The following is a 20,000-nucleotide window of genomic DNA, read 5'->3' on the forward strand; positions in this document are numbered from 1 at the left end:
ACACCCACACACACCCGCACACACACACGCACGCACGCACACACACCCGCACGCACGCACACACACACACACACACACACCCGCACGCACACATGCACGCACACATGCACGCACACACACACACGAGTGAAATCACCCTGAGGAGTACAGGCTGGTGGGAGATCACTCCGGCACTGTGCGAGGTTATTTTCAGCCTCTCTCCCAGCTAACCTGATAATAAGCCTTATTCAGCACCCATCTATCCTAACATGAGTCACCAGTGAACAAGAAACATTATTAAGAGAGCAGAGGTTGTACTATTTTACATACACACTCATCAAGGATACAGTGAGCTGTACAGACCTCTGGGACCCATTATGGAAGTGATTATATAGGCACTATACAGTCATTACAAGTCACACACAATGAATCGTTTCATGGGTCACTGAACAAAACTGAGTTGAATGAAGGGCAGCAACATTTAATCATTTAATCAATCAGTTGTGAACTATTAAATTAATCACCAATGGCTTGGTTTGTTTCCCTAAATGAACTTTCCATTAACTGTGTGCGTGTTTCAGTGCCATTCGAGGTAAACTGTGGTGGTCATGTGAGTGTTAATCTCAAATTGTTAATTAAATTAACAATCAAATTACCCCCCCCCCCCCAAATTGGACCTTTCGCGTCCATTTGACAGAAGTCTGCAAAACATTCTGTAGTTGACTTGTGTAGACTTCTCCTCCTTTAGTGACCTCAGTGAGTCAGGACCTTTAACGTCTCATCTGTAGGATCACACAGCAGAGAAAACCAACCAAATGCCCACCCCCACTGCAGACTAGGGACTGACACATGGCTTAGCACAGCTGCTTAAGAATGGTCTCAACTGGACGGACAGTGAACTGTGGCACCACGACAGAATGGATGACAGGAGGAAGACAGTAATGAGAAGGAGGAGGAGAAGGGGCAGAGGGATATGGGCCACTACTGAATAAAAACAATAAAAAAGTGATTCCACACACACTGAAACTACAGTTCAAATAAATGCATGGTCAAGCGCCACCAATTATGCCTTCACGGACCAGCAGGGGGCTACGAACAACTGGCTGAAAACCCCCTTGGACCACAGGATGGACTGCGCCACCAAGACAGATAGCGGATGGACAGGAGCACAGGAACGAGGAAGAGGAGAAATGATAGAGGGATTAGAGAGAGGAGGAGGAGGAGGAGGGCATGTGGGTGAGGAAGGGAGGAGAGGATAAATACCAGAGCAGGAGAAGGAAGGTTTCCTTTGGGGCTGGTGACTATGCTGTTTTTCGTGCTGTTTGACTGGGGCTGTGCAGGAGGGGAAATAACACAGTGTTAAAGAGGTGCAGGGGTTATTCAGGTGCAGGAGAGGGAGAAGTAACAATAACACACGAGAAAAGACATCAACTCAAACTGTCTCGTGTGTGTGTGAACACATGCATACACACACACAAACACACACACACACACACACATTAATACTATTTCTCTCCTGTCTTGTCTCTCACACACTTTCATATTCTCTCTCTCATACACACAGACACACACACACACAAACAACCCAAAAGGACAAAAAAAAAAAAAAAAAAAAAAACGCTTCACATATCTAATTCTGATGAGAGGTTTAAAGCATTCTGTCAAATACAGGCGAGGCAGGCAAGGCAAGGGCAAAGTGACCACATCACTGCTGCTACATCATCCACTAAACACGCTCCCCCCTCGTCAATGAGGCTTGTAAAGGGTTCATTAGTGCCGATTAGGCTCGTTATGCCACAGCACTGTGGGCCTGTGTGACTGACGCAGAGTTCAGGTCGAACAGAGAGCAAGCACTTTAAAGCAACACCAAAGCACTTTTCCTGTCGCACGCACGCTATTTGTTTATCCAGCACTGGCTTTGGAAATAACGAGGTCCACAGACAAGGTGGAGTAGGTTGTATGATTTTATGAAAGTACGATGTATTGCGACATCAGAAGCAAGTCAAATTTGTAGTTTCTTATGTCTCATTCCATCGGACTACAGATCTGCTACCCGATCTGGCAAACTTGCATAGTGCGGTTATAGCCGATAGAGGGCCGCGAAGTGAATGCAGAAGTGCCGTTCACCCTGTTACGAGTTGATGAACCACTGAAACGATTTTGGAAACAATATTTTAAGGTACAAAAAACTCTTTGGTGTTGCTTTAAGAACACTCAGAGACAGGAGGGCGGGCAGGCTGGCAGGCTTTTGCCATCTACAGTACTGCGCTGGACTAGACTGGACAAGACTGGACAAGTCTGCCTCGGCCAGAGCTGCTGTCTAATGACTAGAAAAAAATATATCATTAGGGATGGACATCATTCAGAGAACATTATGATGAGCAAGTCAACCGTGACCACTAATGGCTAGTTTGGGATGTTGACTTTGTGTTGAGTGTGTGTGTGTGTTTGTGTGTGTGTTTGTGTGTGTGTTTGTGTGTTGGGGGTGGGGGTTGTTTTTGGGTGGTTGTTAGGGTACAGACGACATCCATAATATCAGTGTACGAAATCCATAACTGCTGTTGATTTGCATACTTGTTGTGCTAAACAACGTAAAAGGTGTCACCTTTGGCCCTGTTTTCACTACAACTGGAATAAGAATTGGCAGCTGCAAATGTAGAATACACTTCTTTATATAACTCTAATTTATAAGGAAAAATATTGTATTTAGATAATGTCATGTAAATGAAAAAAAAAACATAGCTGAAAAATTAACAAAATTAAGAAGATATCATAAGAAAATAATAAATATCTACATGTGTTTATATAGAAACGGTAGCACAAGTATCCGTGTGCTATCAGTGGTCGGTCTTTGCCAAAGATCTGCTGCAATACATTCAAGCAAAGCACACATAAAAGCACATATGTCCATACGCACATGTACAGATTACATAATAAACAGTACAGCCCTACAGACTCAGTGAAATGACAGCTTTGGCAGATAAAATGAGATTACACAGGGGGACCAAAGCAACGCTACTCCAACCATCAGCGATCAAAAAATAAATGCAGATCTATGGGTGTGGGTATGAGTATGTAGCACAAGGTCACAGGTCACTTTCAGCCACACACAAACACACATACACACAAACATACATACAAACATACACACACACCACATACACACACACACACCACATACACACACACGTTCACACACTCACTACACATACACATACACATACACATACACATACACATACACACACCACTATACATACACACACACACACACATTTGTAAAAAGCCCAGAGCACTTAGCCCGTGCATGTGCTCATTAGACCCAGCAGACAGCTTGTTGGGGCCATGAGAGCGTAGCGAGTCAGTAGGGTGATCAGACAGACGGTCACTCTGTGAGTACACACACCCACCCAAACACCCCCCCCACACACACACCCAAACACCACCCCCCCCACACCCACCCAAACACCCCCCCCCCACACACACACACAAACACCCCCCCCCACACACACACCCACACACACACACCCAAACACACATACATACTTGTCCTGGCATGTCCCCCAGCCACAAACCCTGATGGGGTCAAGCCCTAACTGGTTCAAGCAGTTAAGCCAAACCTCTGTCTGACTCATAAAGATGAATCCAAAGAGGTTTCCACTACTAGAGTCCACTGAGTGCAGTACATTATCATGTGTGCACACACAACCATTCCAGCTGCAGCAGACAGCAAGGAAAAGAAAACTGCAAATATATATGTATATGTGTGTGTGTGTGTGTGTGTGTGTGTGTGTGTGTGTGTGTGTGTGTGTAGGATTCTCCAGAAGCAAGGGAGGAAAGTCCTCTTGAAGATGAAAGCCGAAGGGCAGGAAAGGAAGCAGAGAAAGAACAGGAGGAATGCTCTTGCACGAGACTAAGGCTGCAGAAGAAGAAGAAGGAGAAGAAGAAGGAGAAGAAGAAGAAGAGGAGACTGCGGAGGAAACTAATGCTGCTGAGCGAGAAAGAGAGAGGCGATCGAGAAGAAGAAAGCCAGAGGCAACCCAGTTAGCAGCTGATCTCTGAACAGATCCGACCGAGATGTGGGCTGGATCTGCACCAGCACGGGGCAAGAAGAGGGCAGGAACAGGGGCAAAACAAGGGCCGGAACAGGGGCAGAACAAGGGCAGAACAGAGGCGGAACAGGGCCGGAACAGGGCCGGAACAGGGCCTGACAGCTTCAGGGAAGAGAGGAGGACAGAGTGCAAAGCGGAGATCAGGACACTGGAAGCTCACCATGTACTGGACAGTGGCGCTGGACTTCCTTTTCTGCTCGCCCACAGGAGGATGGATGGATGGATGAATGCGTCATGGGGATCGGGGGTCGTGGAGGAGAGAGAGATGGAGAGCGGGAGGTGAACCAAAAAAATAAATATGCACAACTAAGGCTCTAAGGGCCAGATGTACTAACGCTTTTGCATCCACTTCAGGCGTATTAGTTTCGCAACGTGCGTGTAAAATCATGGCGAGGTATGTACAAACAGGCCGCACTGAAGTAAAAGCGCAGACTGCCTGTCGAGGGAGCTGAAAATGGCAAATTGCGCTTTTCCGTGTCATGCATATGCATTCATGGGAGGGTCAAGGGAAGAGTGGGCGTTTACTGTAAAGAGATGGGAGGGGAAGTGTAAAGAGCACCTAATTATGTATTCCACGGTATGTACAAAAACTGCCCGTGAAAACACACGTCTATTCTGCGCCTAAATATCTCCGCCTTGTAAAAGCAGATGTTAATCCAAATTGCGGTTAAATGCGTCAATAAGAGAACCTTTCAAAGACAACAGAATCGCTATTTAGGGCACCACTGCGTCTTTTAGGGCAGCCGTGGCCCACTGGTTAGCACTCTGGACTTGTAACCGGAGGGTTACCGGTTCGAGCCCCGACCAGTGGGCCGCGGCTGAAGTGCCCTTGAGCAAGGCACCTAACCCCTCACTGCTCCCTGAGCGCCGCCGTTGAAGCAGGCAGCTCACTGCGCCGGGATTAGTGTGTGCTTCACCTCACTGTGTGCAGTGCAGTTAGTTTCACTAATTCACTGATTGGGTTAAAATGCAGAGACCAAATTTCCCTCACGGGATCAAAAAAGTATATATACTTATACTTGTACTATATTGAAAGCAACCTTAACTTTCGCTAGCCTTTCGAATGTCTTACTTTCACTTTCAGGTCATCCACTTAAACTTTGCTACTTGCTAGATTTGACCAATCTTCAATAGCCTACGTGCACAAGTAGTTTGAGTAGAACTACTGATCTTCATTATCTCCCTGCTTGTTGACATCTCATCATGTATTGTATTATTTCATGATCGCTAAACGTTTGATTCTTTTTAATGTTGTCATCAGTTAACTCTATTCAACTGCGCTTGTATGTAGGCTATGCCGTTCAGTTGTGGACATTCGTAAATTGTGGTAGGGGGCGGAGAAGGCGCAGATAAATACCACGTATTACAGCGTTCGCTATCTGTTGTTGTCCATGGTGCTGATAACGCTACGTTCGCAAATGTACGTACATCTGGCCCTCTGTCTTTAACTTCACAAAATGAGCAAGTGTGTAATAAAGAGAGATAGGGTTACTGAGTGTGTGAATGTGTGTTTGTGTGTGTGTGTGTGTGTGTGTGTGTGATTGAGAGAGACAGTGTTTCTAAATGTATGTGTGTGGTGTGTGTGTGTGTGTGTGTGTGTGTGTGTGTGTGTGTGATCGAGAGAGACAGTGTTTCTAAATGTGTGTCAAAAGGTGAGTTCTCAAGAGAACACCTGAAAAAGTGCTTGGCAAAATTAGTTTTACTTTTATTGACATTGCAAAATTCGGCATGTGGTATTAGCAGAGGTCTGCACTTCCCTTGTCCCCTTCTAGCTCAGAAAGTGCCATACTGAGCATGTGCAACATCATCCTGGAGTGGAGTCACACTAATCAGCCAATAGAAAGACTACAAAAAGACCTTGGACAAATGAAGAGCCGAAGCCCACAGTCATATTTCAATGGGTGCAAGAAGTGATTTAGCTGTTCTGTCGCTAGCGCGGAGTGCTACGGTGTCATGGTGTGTTCCTCTTCACATTGTGTTCCAGTGGCACTTTAACAATTAGTGACATCCAGTTTTGAAACATGCTTTCAGCAGCAGACAGGCGATGAGTGAAGGGAGGAAGCATTTGGCTGCAGTTAAAAATGAATACATGTCTTACACAAAGTTAGACAGGAGCACAGAAGAGGAGGGTAAAGAAGGAGAGACAGAGAGAGAGAGAGAGAGAGAGGGAGAGGGAGGGATTGTGTAGAGGGAGAAATCATATCCTCAATATGGCTATGGGAGCATGCAGGGGAGCCTGTTGCTAGGCGATGAGGAGGGTGCAGCACGCAGCTATTTGTGGCTCAGAGTTTCCAGGGTTCAGGCTCACAGCTATTCCTGGAGCCGCAGCCACATTCCCTTCTGAAGTCCCTCACACCGGCCAGCACACACACATGCACACACATACATATATGCACGCTGGCACGCACACACACACACACACATACAAACACACACACACACACAAACATACACACACGCACACACACATATATATGCTCGCAGGCACGCACATACACGCACACACACATACAAACACACGCACACACACCACCACATACACCCACGCACACAAACATACACCACCACATACACCCACAAGCACACATACACACGCACACCTACGCACATAAACATACACACACCACCACATACACACACCACCACATATACCCACGCACACAAACACACAAACAGACACACATGCATTATACTCTCTCCTTTCCTCACACACACAATGCACCAATACTCATTTACGCTACACTGCATCCTCACTCTCAAGGTGTGAACAAACAAACGCTAATATATACAAAAACTAATATATAACAACACAACATACATGTGCATACATGCAAATACTGCATTTATTTCTAAACACAAACTAACTAAATAAATAAATAAATAAATAAATAACAAACACACACAAACACACAAACCAAACAAAGAAGTGTGTGTGTGTGTGTATGTGTGTATGTGTGAGAGAGTGAGCGAGTATGTGTGTGTGTGTGTGTATGGTGTGGCAGAAAGATCAAGAAAGAAAAAAATGAGACAGATGGCATGAAAGGAACAGGAAAAGAAGAGAGAGTTAGGAAACTGACTAAACACACACACACACACATACACTCTACTCTCTCTCTCTTACTCTCACACACACACACACTTGTGCACTCACCTCACACACACAAGCATGCCCAGCACAAGCACACACACACAAACAAAAACACACACACACACACACACACACACACACACACACACACACACACTTCCAAGTGAGCTCGCCCCTGGTGGAACTACAGAGCACGTGTGTACACTGATGCAAGGCACTCAGGAAAGGCAAATCTAAAATAAAACTGTCACGTCCAATTTCTCTGCATTTGGCAGAGGCACGCAATGCAGCATCTCTGCCTCTCTTCAGCACCCCCCCCCCTCTCATTCTCTCTCTCTCCCTCTCTCTCTCATTCTCCCCCCGCTCTCTCATTCTCTCTCTCTCCCTCTCTCTCTCATTCTCCCCCCCACTCTCTCATCCCCCCTCTCATTCTCTCTCTCTCCCTCTCTCTCATTCTCCCCCCCGCTCTCATTCTCTCTCTCCCTCTCTCTCTCATTCTCCCCCCCGCTCTCTCATCCCCCCCCTCTCATTCTCTCTCATTCTCCCCCCCCACTCTCTCATTCTCTCTCTTTCCCTCTCTCTCTCATCCCCCCCCCCTCTCTCTCTCTCTCCCCGTCTCTCTCATTCTCCCCCCGCTCTCTCATCCCCCCCTCTCTCATCCCCCCCCCCCTCTCTCTCTCTCCGTCTCTCTGCTGGAAGTATGTCTGATCTGAGAGGACGGAGGCTGTGTTGGGAGATGAGTAAGGCTCAGGGCTGCTGAAGGAGGCTGAGCTTTAAGAGAAAGCAATTGTTCTATTTTAATCGGGCCGGTTGCGCTCAAGTGCCGAACGACTCAAAGACGCAGAAACCCATTTGGAGAGCGAGTGACAGAGCTCTCATCTCACTTCTGAGGGAAAAAAATAATCTGTAAATATGTCTGTATCTGAGACTGTGTCTGTGTCTGTGTCTGAGACTGTGTCTGTGTCTGTGTCTGAGACTGTGTCTGTGTCAGTGTCTGTAAATGTGTGACTGAGACTGTGTCTGTAAATATTTCTGTATCTCAGACTGTGTCTGAGAGTCTGTGTCTGTGTCAGTGTCAGTGTCTGAGACTGTGTCTGTTTCTGTGACTGTATCTGAGACTGTGTCTGTGTCAGTGTCTGAAACTGTGTCTGTGTCTGAGACTGTGTCAGTGTCGGTGTCGGTGTCAGAGACTGTGTCAGTGTCAGTGTCTGAGACTATGGGCTCTATCTTGCACTCTAGCGCAATTGACACATGGGTGTGGTTTGGGCGTAACATGCAATAAACCAATCAGAGCGTCATCTAACATTCCCTTTAACAACAGGCATGCTTGTTCCATAGCGGATTGCTATTATGATGGCGGATTTGCCAGGCGCAGCCTGGAACGGTTCACAGCGCTATAGTCAGTTGGGAACAGTTTGCTATTGATTTTAACTCTTGACAAAATGTAATACAGATATGTCACTTTCTGATGTTTTGGGATCACTCTCACTGAATCACGAGGTTATGAATACATGGTGATATTTTTGCAATGTAATCTAACATTACCTCACTATAGACAATGCAGATCTGTCAGATAAACTCTCCTCTCCCGTGCTGCTACTGGGGCATTTGGGTTAAATGGCATCGCCATGCAGTTCAACATCACGTCTCACTAAGTCCTCTAATATTTCCTAATTTATGTCATCAACACATCCGTGATTCGTGGAAATGTGTACGCTAGATTTATACCTATTTTTTCACATCGGACACCACACTGATTTCCCTCGTGTAGCAATATTTGTCCTTGTAATTATGTATGGTTTGGAGAAATGGGAACTGCGTCGTATAGATGAGAGGAGCAAAGTGCATTGCGCAACACAGGCGCCCAAGCGCTCATGCAGGTGTAAGCTACAGCTGTACCTTACCATCAGGCAACTCAACAATGAGAAACAGTTTCCAAGTTGACCTAACTTTCCAACTCTGCACAGTATCCCATTAACTGCATGACAGTAGGCTATTTACAATATTTTATGTAAAGTAGAGTTTGTAAACACGTTATCATCAACTTAATGCACGCACAACTTTTGTTTGAGCAGGAGAGAGAATAACAATTAATGGACGCAGCAACTACAGAAATTGTAGCCAAGGCTACTTGCTGCTTTCTTTTACTGTCTATGGTTGCTGGTTAACAGCACATAATAAGCTTATTTAAGCGAATTCACAAACTCAAGACTTCAAGGCCATCATGGATATAAAATGTTTTTTGAAAACAACGAAAGGATGGAGGGAACATAGCAAAGCTTGGAGTTATTTCAGATGGGCTACAACAAGGTAGGCAAAATTGTGGTGCTTGTCAAAACCTTAGCACAGCTGGAATAATGCTTATAGGCTGATGTTAAAGCGCACACAATGTTTAAAGCCATACACAACGGTAAATTGGAACAAAACTAAAGGTAACTTTATTATAAATTAATAGGTCGTAATTAGGCGTTGTTGTTGTAAAGATATTGCATGTAGATGTACTATATAGGCTACTAAATTTTTAGTTGACCAATGCACGAACAAAACCGGGAAACGGACAAATATTATCAAGGCTTTGAATGTTTCCATCTGTGCAGAGGGTGTCTGTAGATCGGTGTGCATAGCATTCATTCCTGCAGGCCTGTGGCCAAGCATGCGCCCTTAAAATAGCATCTGAATTTGCGCCACTGACTTTAGACCAGGAGGTTCCTGGTCTGTGGCGGAATAGTTTTCTGAAACTGCAAAATATCAACAGGGACCGTTTGTGCCTGAACACGCCCCCTCTTTTCGCTGAAACGCCCCCGTGGGCGCACATATACCTGTGGAGGGAAAATTCCAATATGCACTGACTGCAAAATAGGAAAGACAAAAGCGTGAGTATACAAAGTCAATTGCGCTGGAGTGCAAGATAGAGCCCTATGTCTGTTTCTGTGTCTGTATCTGAGACTGTGTCGGTGTCAGAGACTGTGTCAGTGTCTAATTTTACGTGTCCTTTTTCAGCCTGTCAAACACAAAATGACGCAATAAGAAACCTCATTCCATTGACACTATAAGGGTGCAAAAAACACAGAAAATCTAACCTGTTCCAAAAACTTTTTTGACAAACCAATGATTCATAGTACAAACATGATTGACACAACGTCAGGGTCGTATTTTTTTCAGTGTGTAAAAGCCTTTACTTTGTCTCTCTCTGTGTGTGTGATGATAAGTGTGTGACTCCATTTGACTGTGTCTGTGTCTCTGTGGGTGACTGTGACTCTCTGCTGGCTGTTAAATGATTTAAGCGATTTGGAGCTCAGGAGTCTATTTTTACAATCTTCCCAGAGAGGAAAGAGAAGCGTTTGTGTGAGGAGGTTAATGATGCAAGATTAATATATAATTAATATGGTGCCGAACATGAGAGGGACATTGCTACCAGCGACCTCACACAGCCTTCTTAGAACACAGATACACTCACGCACATCCACACGTAGGCGCACACACACGCACACAAACACACACGCACGCACGCAGACACGCACACACACACATGTAACAGAAGAACATCAGGAGGAGCAAAAGACAACGAGAGAAAGAGCAAGAGGGAGAGAACATGAACAAACTTGAGAGAAGATGGAAAACAGAAATGTACAAGCTATGTGTGTATTTCCTAGTTGAAAGGTCAAAGTTCATGGGGTCAACGAACAGGTAGTCTTACCTTGACATCAGCCTTTTTGTTTAGCAAACTCTTGGCTGCTGTAAATAGAAAGAAAAAAATGTTATTCCATTGGGTAAATGATTGAAAGAGAGAGAGAGAGAGAGATAGATAGAGAGAGAAAGAGATAGATGTGAGAGAATGGCATCTACCTGTGGATGAAAAGACTAGTGATATTCAAAATAATACAATTCAAATCACTGATATTCAGTGCAATGAGGCCTTTAGAACACTTTAAATACACAGAATTGCATAGATTGTGTCGAGATGATCCCTGTAGGAAGGTAGAGCAAAGAGGCGGACGAGGAGGAAGAGAGGGTTGGTCTTAGATAAGAGTACACAAAAGCATGCTTTAATTCAATTCAATTCCAATTTATTTACAAAGCACCAAAAGGACTGAAATAGTCTCCAGGCTCTAGGCGTTTTACAGAATCCAGAGCCGAAATGGCACTGTTCTCCAGGAGACCTTACACACAGTTATCATGGCCATGTACTGTTGGTACATGGTACATGGCGGTAGATTCTAGCGTCAAATGTCATTTTTCACACACTGTAGTGTAATTCCTCCTCTATACTTAACTTCCATCCACAAATACACACACACACACACACACACAGTCTCTCACATCCCAGCCCTCTCTCCCATTCTCAACTCTCTCACACACTCACTTATCAAAACAGACACACCTCTCCTCTCCACTGCTAGGATTGGTTATGTTATCCCTCTAACTAGTATGTTCACGAAACACCAACTCATGACCTCACTTACACACACACGCATTTTTTGATCTTTTTTTTTTTTTGTTGAATGACCCAAACACGCAACACTATCAGGCTGACAGGATAGACCACGTTGCCAATCAATCAGGTTACTTGAGATCAGATCACAGTTCTCACCACATAATACAGATCAACAAATCATGTCGAGGTGCCAAAAAGGTTAGCATATACTGTAAATCCTAACAGTATCAACAGTATTCAAGCAGCATTAACCTCAAAGTGATGGGGGTCTCCTTACCTTGCCACAATTACAGAAGCAAAGAGAGGTGGGAAAGGAAGACATTAGGAGGTCAAAGTTCAAAGGTCAACTAGACTTTAGAGTTCAATAACAATCTCCTGCATAGGAAATCACATTTGACAAGGCTCAGGGGTTCAGAACAGGCCTAAGTTTTACTAGTAAATGTACGTCTAAAAAACTCTCTTCTCTATATGTGACTACATAAATGTATTAGTGTACGTGTAGCACGCAAAATACATTCAAATATAATAATTTGGCATACTGGGTTGTCTCCTACTGTGTGTGTGTGTGTGGTTGTGTGTGTGTGTGTGTGTGTGTGTGGTTGTGTGTGTGTGTGTGTGTGTTTGTTTGTGTGTGTGTGTGTGGTTGTGTGTGTGTGTGTGTGTGTGTGTGTGTGTGTGTGTGGTTGTGTGTGTGTGTGTGTGTGTGTGTGTGTGTGTGCGTGTTTGTGTGTGTGTGTGTGTGTGTGTGGTTGTGTGTGTGTGTGTGTGTGTGTGTGTGTGGTTGTGTGTGTGTGTGTGTGTGTGTGTGTGTGTGGGTGGTTGTGTGTGTGCTCTTGCCATGCTCTTGCAGTGGCTGTGGTGAGAGCATGCAGAAGGTGTAGCGGCAGGAGGGGAGCAGAGTAGAGCTAACAGAGAGAGAGAGAGAGAGAGAGAGAGAAAGAGAGTGGGAGAGAGAGAGAGAGAGAGAGAGAGAGAGAGTGTGTGTGTTAACTATGAATGTTTGACTGCAGCTCATGAGGGCTGCTGCCTGCCAGAAATAAACAAAGCATACATGTGTGTTCCATAGAGAGGGGTGCAAAATGCTCTCTTTCTCTCTCTCTCATTTAGCCATGGGCTTCGGATATTTATTTTTCCATTTCATTGTTGCTTTTGTTGTGTCTTTATCTTGCTTATCTTAGCTAAGAGCACTACAATTTGTTAAACTTTTAGCTAAAAAAAACCCTGTTTTTTTCTGTCTGCAAATGCAAAGCAACTTGCAATAATAGTTTCTGCACAACTGAAAGCATTTTAAAAGTCTTCTGTACATAAAGGAGACCTCCCTTGGGTTGGATGACAAGTCTGATCTAGGATCTTACTCTGAAATCGCCCCCTTTACAGGATTCTAAAGGCTACTCATGCGTGTTGAACCCCATTGCCTTTGCCTTTCAAAAAAACAAAAAAAAGACAAAGAGAACAAAAAAAGAGTGTTAAGTTAAAGCATCCACCATGCAGGAGACTCCACCGGCGTTCCCTGTTAGAGCTACATGCACTAGCTCAGAGAGCCACATGCAGCATTCACAAACAAACAGAAGGCAAGCGTGCCGTGGGGTCCGTCCTCAGAACAGCAGACAGGAGTCAGGAGCTCTGGGAAAGGGTCATCCTCGGGAGAGCCACACTCAATAGAGCGACAGGGAGGAGAGGGAGGAGGAGGAGAAGGAGGAGGAGGAAGAAGAGGAGGAGGAAGAGGAGGAGATGGAGGAGAGGGAGGAGGAGGAGGATGAGGAAGAGGAGGAGGAAGAGGAGGAGATGGAGGAGAGGGAGGAGGAGGAGGATGAGGAAGAGGAAGAGGAGGAGATGGAGGAGAGGGGAAAATGGTGGAGAGGAAGAAAAGGGAGGAGGAAGAGGAGGAGATGGAGGAGAGGGGAAAAGGGTGGGGAGAGAGACAAGGGAGGAGGAAGAGGAGGAGATGGAGGAGAGGGGAAAAGGGTGGGGATGAGGAGGAGGAGGGGGAGGAGGAGATGGAGAAAAGGGACGAGAGGAAGTGGCAGAGAGGACGGTGGAGGGAGGTGGGCAAAGAAGGGTAATGGACTGGAAGGATGGACTGATGAAGAAAGAAGATTCCGGAACATAAAAATGACGCAACATGAATGCATGGGACAGACAAGGAACCACATGTAGAAATGCAAAACAGATGAACTTCAGATGATGTATGAGCCACTGAGTAATGACAGGAGTGACTGATATAATCATAAAAATAATAATTAATTTGACATTATTGTTTATTATTGATATTCTCCTTAATGTAGTCTTAGCATGTTATTGTTTTTATATTATTGATTGAATTGACATTATTGTTTTATTATTGCCTTTCCCCTTTTTTTACATTGCTTTTTTTATTAGGCTATTGATTGAATTGATATTATTGTGTACTACAACTATTCTCCTTACTATATTTGACCTAGATTTTAATCTGTTCCCTGTTCATTTTTAAATATTATTATGTTGTTTTGTATTTATATGTCGCTTTGGACAAAGGCGTCTGCTAAATCCATAACCATAACCATAACCATAACCATATAATGATACGGATGTAAGTGATGTGAAGAAACAGAAATGAATGACTGAGAGTACGGGGAACACCACCAGGGCAGATAGAACAGGGACGGGGGTTGGGGGGGAGGGGGGGGGGGACAGGTGGTCACTTGCGCTCCCTTTCAGCTGCCAAGTTGCTCCACAGCGAGACAAACAACAGTGAAGGGTGGTGAAATGATAGGGGGTCCATAACGGTGATGACACAATGAAATGTGACAAACAGCAATGTCGGCCAATCACAGGCAGGCTTGAGGGTCAATGGGTACTTTTGATTGGTTGACGTGGGGATGCTAATTGGGTTATTCATGCTTGGAGGCCCCATGCTAAGGCAGGTGTGGTTGGGGGGTGGAGGAGGGGGCGGGGGGTGAGGGGGTGGGGGTGGAGGCAGGAGGGGGTAGAGTAAAGAGTGCCCAGCAGTAGTGCAGCAGTTGCCGTGGCTACCTTGCTCCACCAGCCCCGCAGTGGTGCCTGCTGCCGCGGAGACGGCGGCAGCAGCGGCCGTGAGGGCTGCAGGGGCTGTGGTCTGACGACCCACTGAGAGGAGGAGAACACACACCCCACGTCACGGCAGAGAGAGAAGGAGAGAGAGAGAGAGAGAGAGAGAGAGAGAGAGAGAGAGAGGGAGAGAAAGAGAGAGAGGAAGAGAGGGGAGAGGGAGAGAGAGATAGAGAGAAAGAGTGGGAGAGAAGGAGACAGATAAGGGATATGGAGAAAGAGAGAGAGGTGGAGAAAGAATCAGTCGTTAGTGGGAGGGGAGAGAGTAAAAAAATGACAGGAGACACACACACACACGCACACACACACACACACACACACACACACACACACACACACACTGCACCCAAAATGTCTCGGAAACAATGCCATCATTCTTCACCCCGACCACGTCTTCCAGCAGCAGGTTGTGTTTTCTGGAATGCTCTCTGAAGCCGAGCGGCTTTATTTATTCATGTTGAGCAGTGGGGGCTAATCCATCTCCAAGAGCAGCGCCACCCACGCTCACCAGCACCCAGAGCAAACACTGCAGCACAGACCCCCCACCCCACCCACACACACACATATCATTTAGCACAGCTGCCACACACACACACACACACACCAGAGTTTCCGCTAGAAAAAAATGGTGCCGGTCAAAGTGACCGGCAGAGGTTTCGTTTTCCGGACATTTTGATGATATGCCGGTCAAATATCCTATTATCCCTTCTTAATTAGTCAAACTGAGGAAAACTGGAGACAGGCTAGCTTAAAGAATTACATAATCTGTATAGAATGCAACATGTTCATTAGCCTAACTTAAACATGCCTAACAAGATCTAGGCAGTATCTTTTCATGGACAGCAAGAGTCCGCTTCGTTGTTGTTTTAAAAAGGTTAGGCCTACGTTGTTTGTTGCTGCTACCCACGTTATCTCCATTGGTGACTGTTTAACTTGCACAGATGTGCACACACAACAATGAGCGCTCACACCACTACCCCCTAATGCTATGCCTCTTTATTTGATAACAATAAATTAAGAAATGTTTCCTATTCTGGGAAATGTTTAGTTTCTTTTTCTTTCGGCCGCGGTTCAATGATACCGTTTAATTGTGCCAGAAATTATTCGCGGACCAGCAATCTCCTCGACGAGGAGGCCCTAACCCTGCAGATCATAGACAGAGAACGCATAAACCTACTGTATGCTTTGGGTAAAGAACACTTTGCATGTCCAATGTACACGGAGAATGACAGTGTCTTGGAGCGGCCGCACCTCCCGCAATGCCACTGATTCCGACAGATACGCCCGACACTTCTGCTTTTTATATGGTGGTGGTGGAGTTGACCGGACATCTGGCTTCAGACGTTACCAATTTATCATCATCCATCGCGTCTGGCCTCTGAAAAAACGTTTAAGGCTAGTCTGCCTGGGCCTGGCCATGTTTGAACCGCCTCTCATTTGTTCGTTGTTTAACATGGACGTTTTAAGCGTGCGCTTCCTATTTGAAATGCAGCATAGGCTATGCGTGTTGTTTAATAACTTTCAAACGGTAGAGCCTGTTCATTTAAAAACATAGCCAGAGGACGTATAATATAGGCTTAGGCCTACATATTAAGGCTTATTCTCAAATTCAGATTGCGTTAGGGGACGGGATTATTAGCCAATTTCAATCGGACAATTTGACCGGAGAGATTTAATTTTGTCGGACATTTCATTTTTTTTCCGGCCAATGTCCGGTAATTACCGGACAACGGAAACCCTGACACACACACACACACACACACACACACACACACACACACACACACACACCACCTACTCCACACGACCAACCTACCTCAGCACAAACACAGACACACACACACACACTCTAATTCATACACACTCACACAAACAAATACACATACATGTATAGATGGCTGCATTTGGAATACACAGAAACCTTCAGAGAGAAATTGAAACACACACACATACACACACACACACATTTGACCACTCTAACGCAAACATTGCAGTGACATTATACAAAAAAAGAAACCTCTAGGCTGAACTCATCAAGCATGCTTGAGTTCTGATAAGTTCTACCCATTCCTCCATTACATGAAAGGACTTACCCTGAAATAGGGTTAGCTATACACCTAAGCCAACATGAACATGTATACCTTGTGTGTGTGTGTGTGTGTGTGTGTGTGTGTGCGTGTGTGTGAGGTCTCTTACCAGAGAAGTTCCTGGACACCAGCATGGTAGTGAGAATGGCCCCCTTAGAGAGAAGAGAAGTGAGAGAAGGAGAGCATAAAGAGTCAGGACTCAGGATTCAGAGGGTTTTCCTAAACACTGCATTGTTGTTTATCATGAGAGTCCATGAAGAATTTCACATAGCAAAATGGCCGCCGAAAAAAAAAGAAGAAATCCAGCGATTTTTGACATAGATCTCCATTTCTCGAGGTGCACTGTCATTATGAAAAAAAAAAACGACCCCCCCGTGTTTCTGCTCCCTGAGTGTAGCGCTGTAGCTGCCTGACAACTTTAGCTGTTGGCTGCAGCAACTCGAGCTAGCTAGGTAAAAACGATTGTTTTCATTTTTCCGTACCGATGGTACTCGGTGACCCCCCAGAAATGGAGATCTATGTGTAAAATTGCCGGATTTTTCCTTTAAAATCCTTGGCCTACTCTCAGAGCAACAGCTGTCTTGTAATACACCTCTAATGCCATCATCTCACTGGGACATGCCACAGGCTAAACCACTACAACCGACGATGATTATGCAATTTGTCTTGATGTAGGTGGTGCCAGTCTGAGGTTTATGTGGGCCATGACGTTTATGCTGCAGCTGATGTTGAGAAGGACAGACAAACACAGGCTCAAAGGAAAAGGAAAAAAAGGAAAAAAAAACATCATAGTGATGGTTGTGATACTGCGATGATGAGGATTATATTATTTAATGATATATTATGAGGGTTATATTATTTAATGATATATTATGAGGGTTATATTATTTAATGATATATTATGAGGGTTATATTATTTAATGATATATTATGAGGGTTATATTATTGCTAATGTGATGTTTCAGATGGTGGCGATGTTGGGATGGTGCTAATGATGAGCAGATGTTTAAAATGGTGTTCATGTTGGTGCAGTGATGGTGATGGTGTTCATGTTGGTGCAGTGATGGTGATGGTGTTCATGTTGGTGTAGACAGTATGATGGTGCAGTGATGGTGATGTAGATGGTGTTCATGATGGTGCAGTGATGGTGCAGTGATGGTGATGGTGATTGTGTTCATGATGGTGCAGTGATGGTGATGGTGTTCATGATGGTGCAGTGATGGTGATGGTGTTCATGATGGTGCAGTGATGGTGATGGTGATTGTGTTCATGATGGTGCAGTGATGGTGATGGTGTTCATGATGGTGCAGTGATGGTGATGGTGTTCATGATGGTGCAGTGATGGTGATGGTGATGGTGTTCATGATGGTGCAGTGATGGTGATGGTCTTCATGATGGTGCAGTGATGGTGATGGTGTTCATGATGGGGCAGACGGTATGACGGGATCTGAGCTGCACACTGGGCACACCTTAAGTTTCCTTCTGGCGTTGAACTTCTTAAGGCACTCCACAGTCTCCTGCCTGTGCATCATGGAGGCCACTGTAGACCGTTGCTGTAGGACACACAGAGAAGAAGTTTTAGTATGTGTGTGTGTGTTGATTTAGTATGTATGTGTGTGTGTGTGTGTGTGTGTGTGTGTGTGTGTGTGTGTGTGTGTGTGTGTGTGTGTGCGCGTGTGTGTGTGTGCGCGTGTGTGTGTGCGTGTGTGTGTGTGTGTGCGTGTACATGATGCGACTGTGTTTTGTGCATGTTATTATCATTTATTACACGGCTCTTCACAAGGCAAGCAGAACGCTCCATTGACTTGAATGGGATTTCCCAAAGTTCTGGCGGTCATTATTTCCGAGGAAAGGACCTCTGAAAAAAATAATGACCGCTGTCAATGGCAACGGAGTTTGTGCTTCTAATTCAGGTATTTCATATCACTACGCAAGGACTGGAACTTCATTCAAAAGTGAAAGCAGACGGTTGATCAGCTGTGTGTGTTGTTTCGAACTATTTGTTTCTCAGCAAATGGCACTTTGTAAGTCCCTTACAAGTCCCTTCAGGGCGGAACAAGACCCCTCCGCTGCGTGTCGGTGTCCGGTTCGCCCTGTCGGGACTTATTTTCCCAGTAATGACCGGCATTCTATACATTATCCCTTACTTACAGCATAGACAGAGATAGAGATGATTTTATATGTGCAGGGCTTAAATTTCAGCGCGGGACTGCGGGTATAGTGCATGATTTATTCAAGTCCCGCAACTCTCGCCATCATAATGCGAGAAATCCCCGCACACATTTTACAGCGCTGTCTGATAACGTTAATCTAATAACGTTAATCTCCCAAAATGAATTAGTCCTCCCTATGTGAAGCACTGAAGGGGGGAATTCGCCCCCATTTTGAAAAATGAATTTTAAGTGTGTGTGTGTGGATAAATGTGTATGGGATACATAGTGTAAGGGATTGTCTGTTGTGTACAGTGGTTTATAGGTGTGTGTGTGTATGTGTGTGTGTGTGTGTGTGTGTGTGTGTGTGTGTGTGTGTGTGTGTGTGTGTGTGTATATGTGTAGGTGTGTGTGTGCGCGTGTGTTTGACGGTTTACAGGTGTTCATGTAAGAGAGACAGTGTGTGTACTTTGAGCTGTTTGTGTGTTTGTGTGTGTGTGTGTGTGTGTGTGTGTGTGTGTGTGTGTGTGTGTGTGTGTGTGTGTGTGTATATGTGTAGGTGTGTGTGTGTGTGTCTGTGCGCGCGTGTGTTTGACGGTTTACAGGTGTTAATGTAAGAGAGAGAGTGTGTGTACTTTGAGCTGTTTGTGTGTGTGTGTGTGTTGTGAGAGATACTCACGCAGACCCATGGGTGTTTAAGTGCCTCCTGGGAGGTGATCCTCTTGGCAGGGTTGATGGTGAGCATCTGATTGATGAGGTTCTTGGCCTCTGGGGTGACGGTGTCCCATTCAGGGGAGGGGAACTGGAGACCAGACACACACACACACACACACACACACACACAAACACACACACACGCACGCACGCACGCACACACACACACACACACTTTCAGGACATGTGACGACTCACAACTGTCTCCGTCACCTTTGGCCAACTCTAGAATGCGACGAGCGAGCAGACGTTCCTGAGGCAACTGATTCAGTGAGTATTCAGATTCAGTGAGTATTTTTGAAAGAGTTTATTTTTTTCTTTCTCTTTCTTTAATTAGTCAAGCAGAGTAGATCCACTTTCCTGCACCCC

General features: G+C 45.2%; 1 protein-coding gene across 15 annotated transcripts in view; it reads right to left on the minus strand.

Moving 5' to 3' along the window:
* camk2b1 (calcium/calmodulin-dependent protein kinase (CaM kinase) II beta 1) overlaps positions 1-20,000 on the minus strand; it is an 80,283-nt gene that overhangs the window by 18,942 nt on the left and 41,341 nt on the right. For 5 of the 15 annotated variants that reach the window (XM_076269849.1, XM_076269846.1, XM_076269844.1 and 2 more), the window contains 6 exons: positions 19,597-19,719; positions 18,237-18,320; positions 16,877-16,919; positions 10,877-10,914; positions 4,252-4,284; positions 1,243-1,311 (listed from right to left, as the gene is read on the minus strand). In XM_076269849.1, coding sequence (XP_076125964.1) covers positions 1,243-1,311; positions 4,252-4,284; positions 10,877-10,914; positions 16,877-16,919; positions 18,237-18,320; positions 19,597-19,719 — 390 coding nt within the window. The remainder of the gene's footprint in view (positions 1-1,242; positions 1,312-4,251; positions 4,285-10,876; positions 10,915-16,876; positions 16,920-18,236; positions 18,321-19,596; positions 19,720-20,000) is intronic. The other 10 variants (XM_076269855.1, XM_076269852.1, XM_076269853.1 and 7 more) reach the window with 3 other exon arrangements.

The sequence above is a fragment of the Alosa pseudoharengus genome, unplaced genomic scaffold (assembly GCF_046254945.1).
Source record: "Alosa pseudoharengus isolate Yale_2024_CS ecotype anadromous, Long Island Sound unplaced genomic scaffold, YU_APseudo_1.1 YU_APseudo_1.1_scf_6, whole genome shotgun sequence".
NCBI lineage: Eukaryota > Metazoa > Chordata > Actinopteri > Clupeiformes > Clupeidae > Alosa > Alosa pseudoharengus.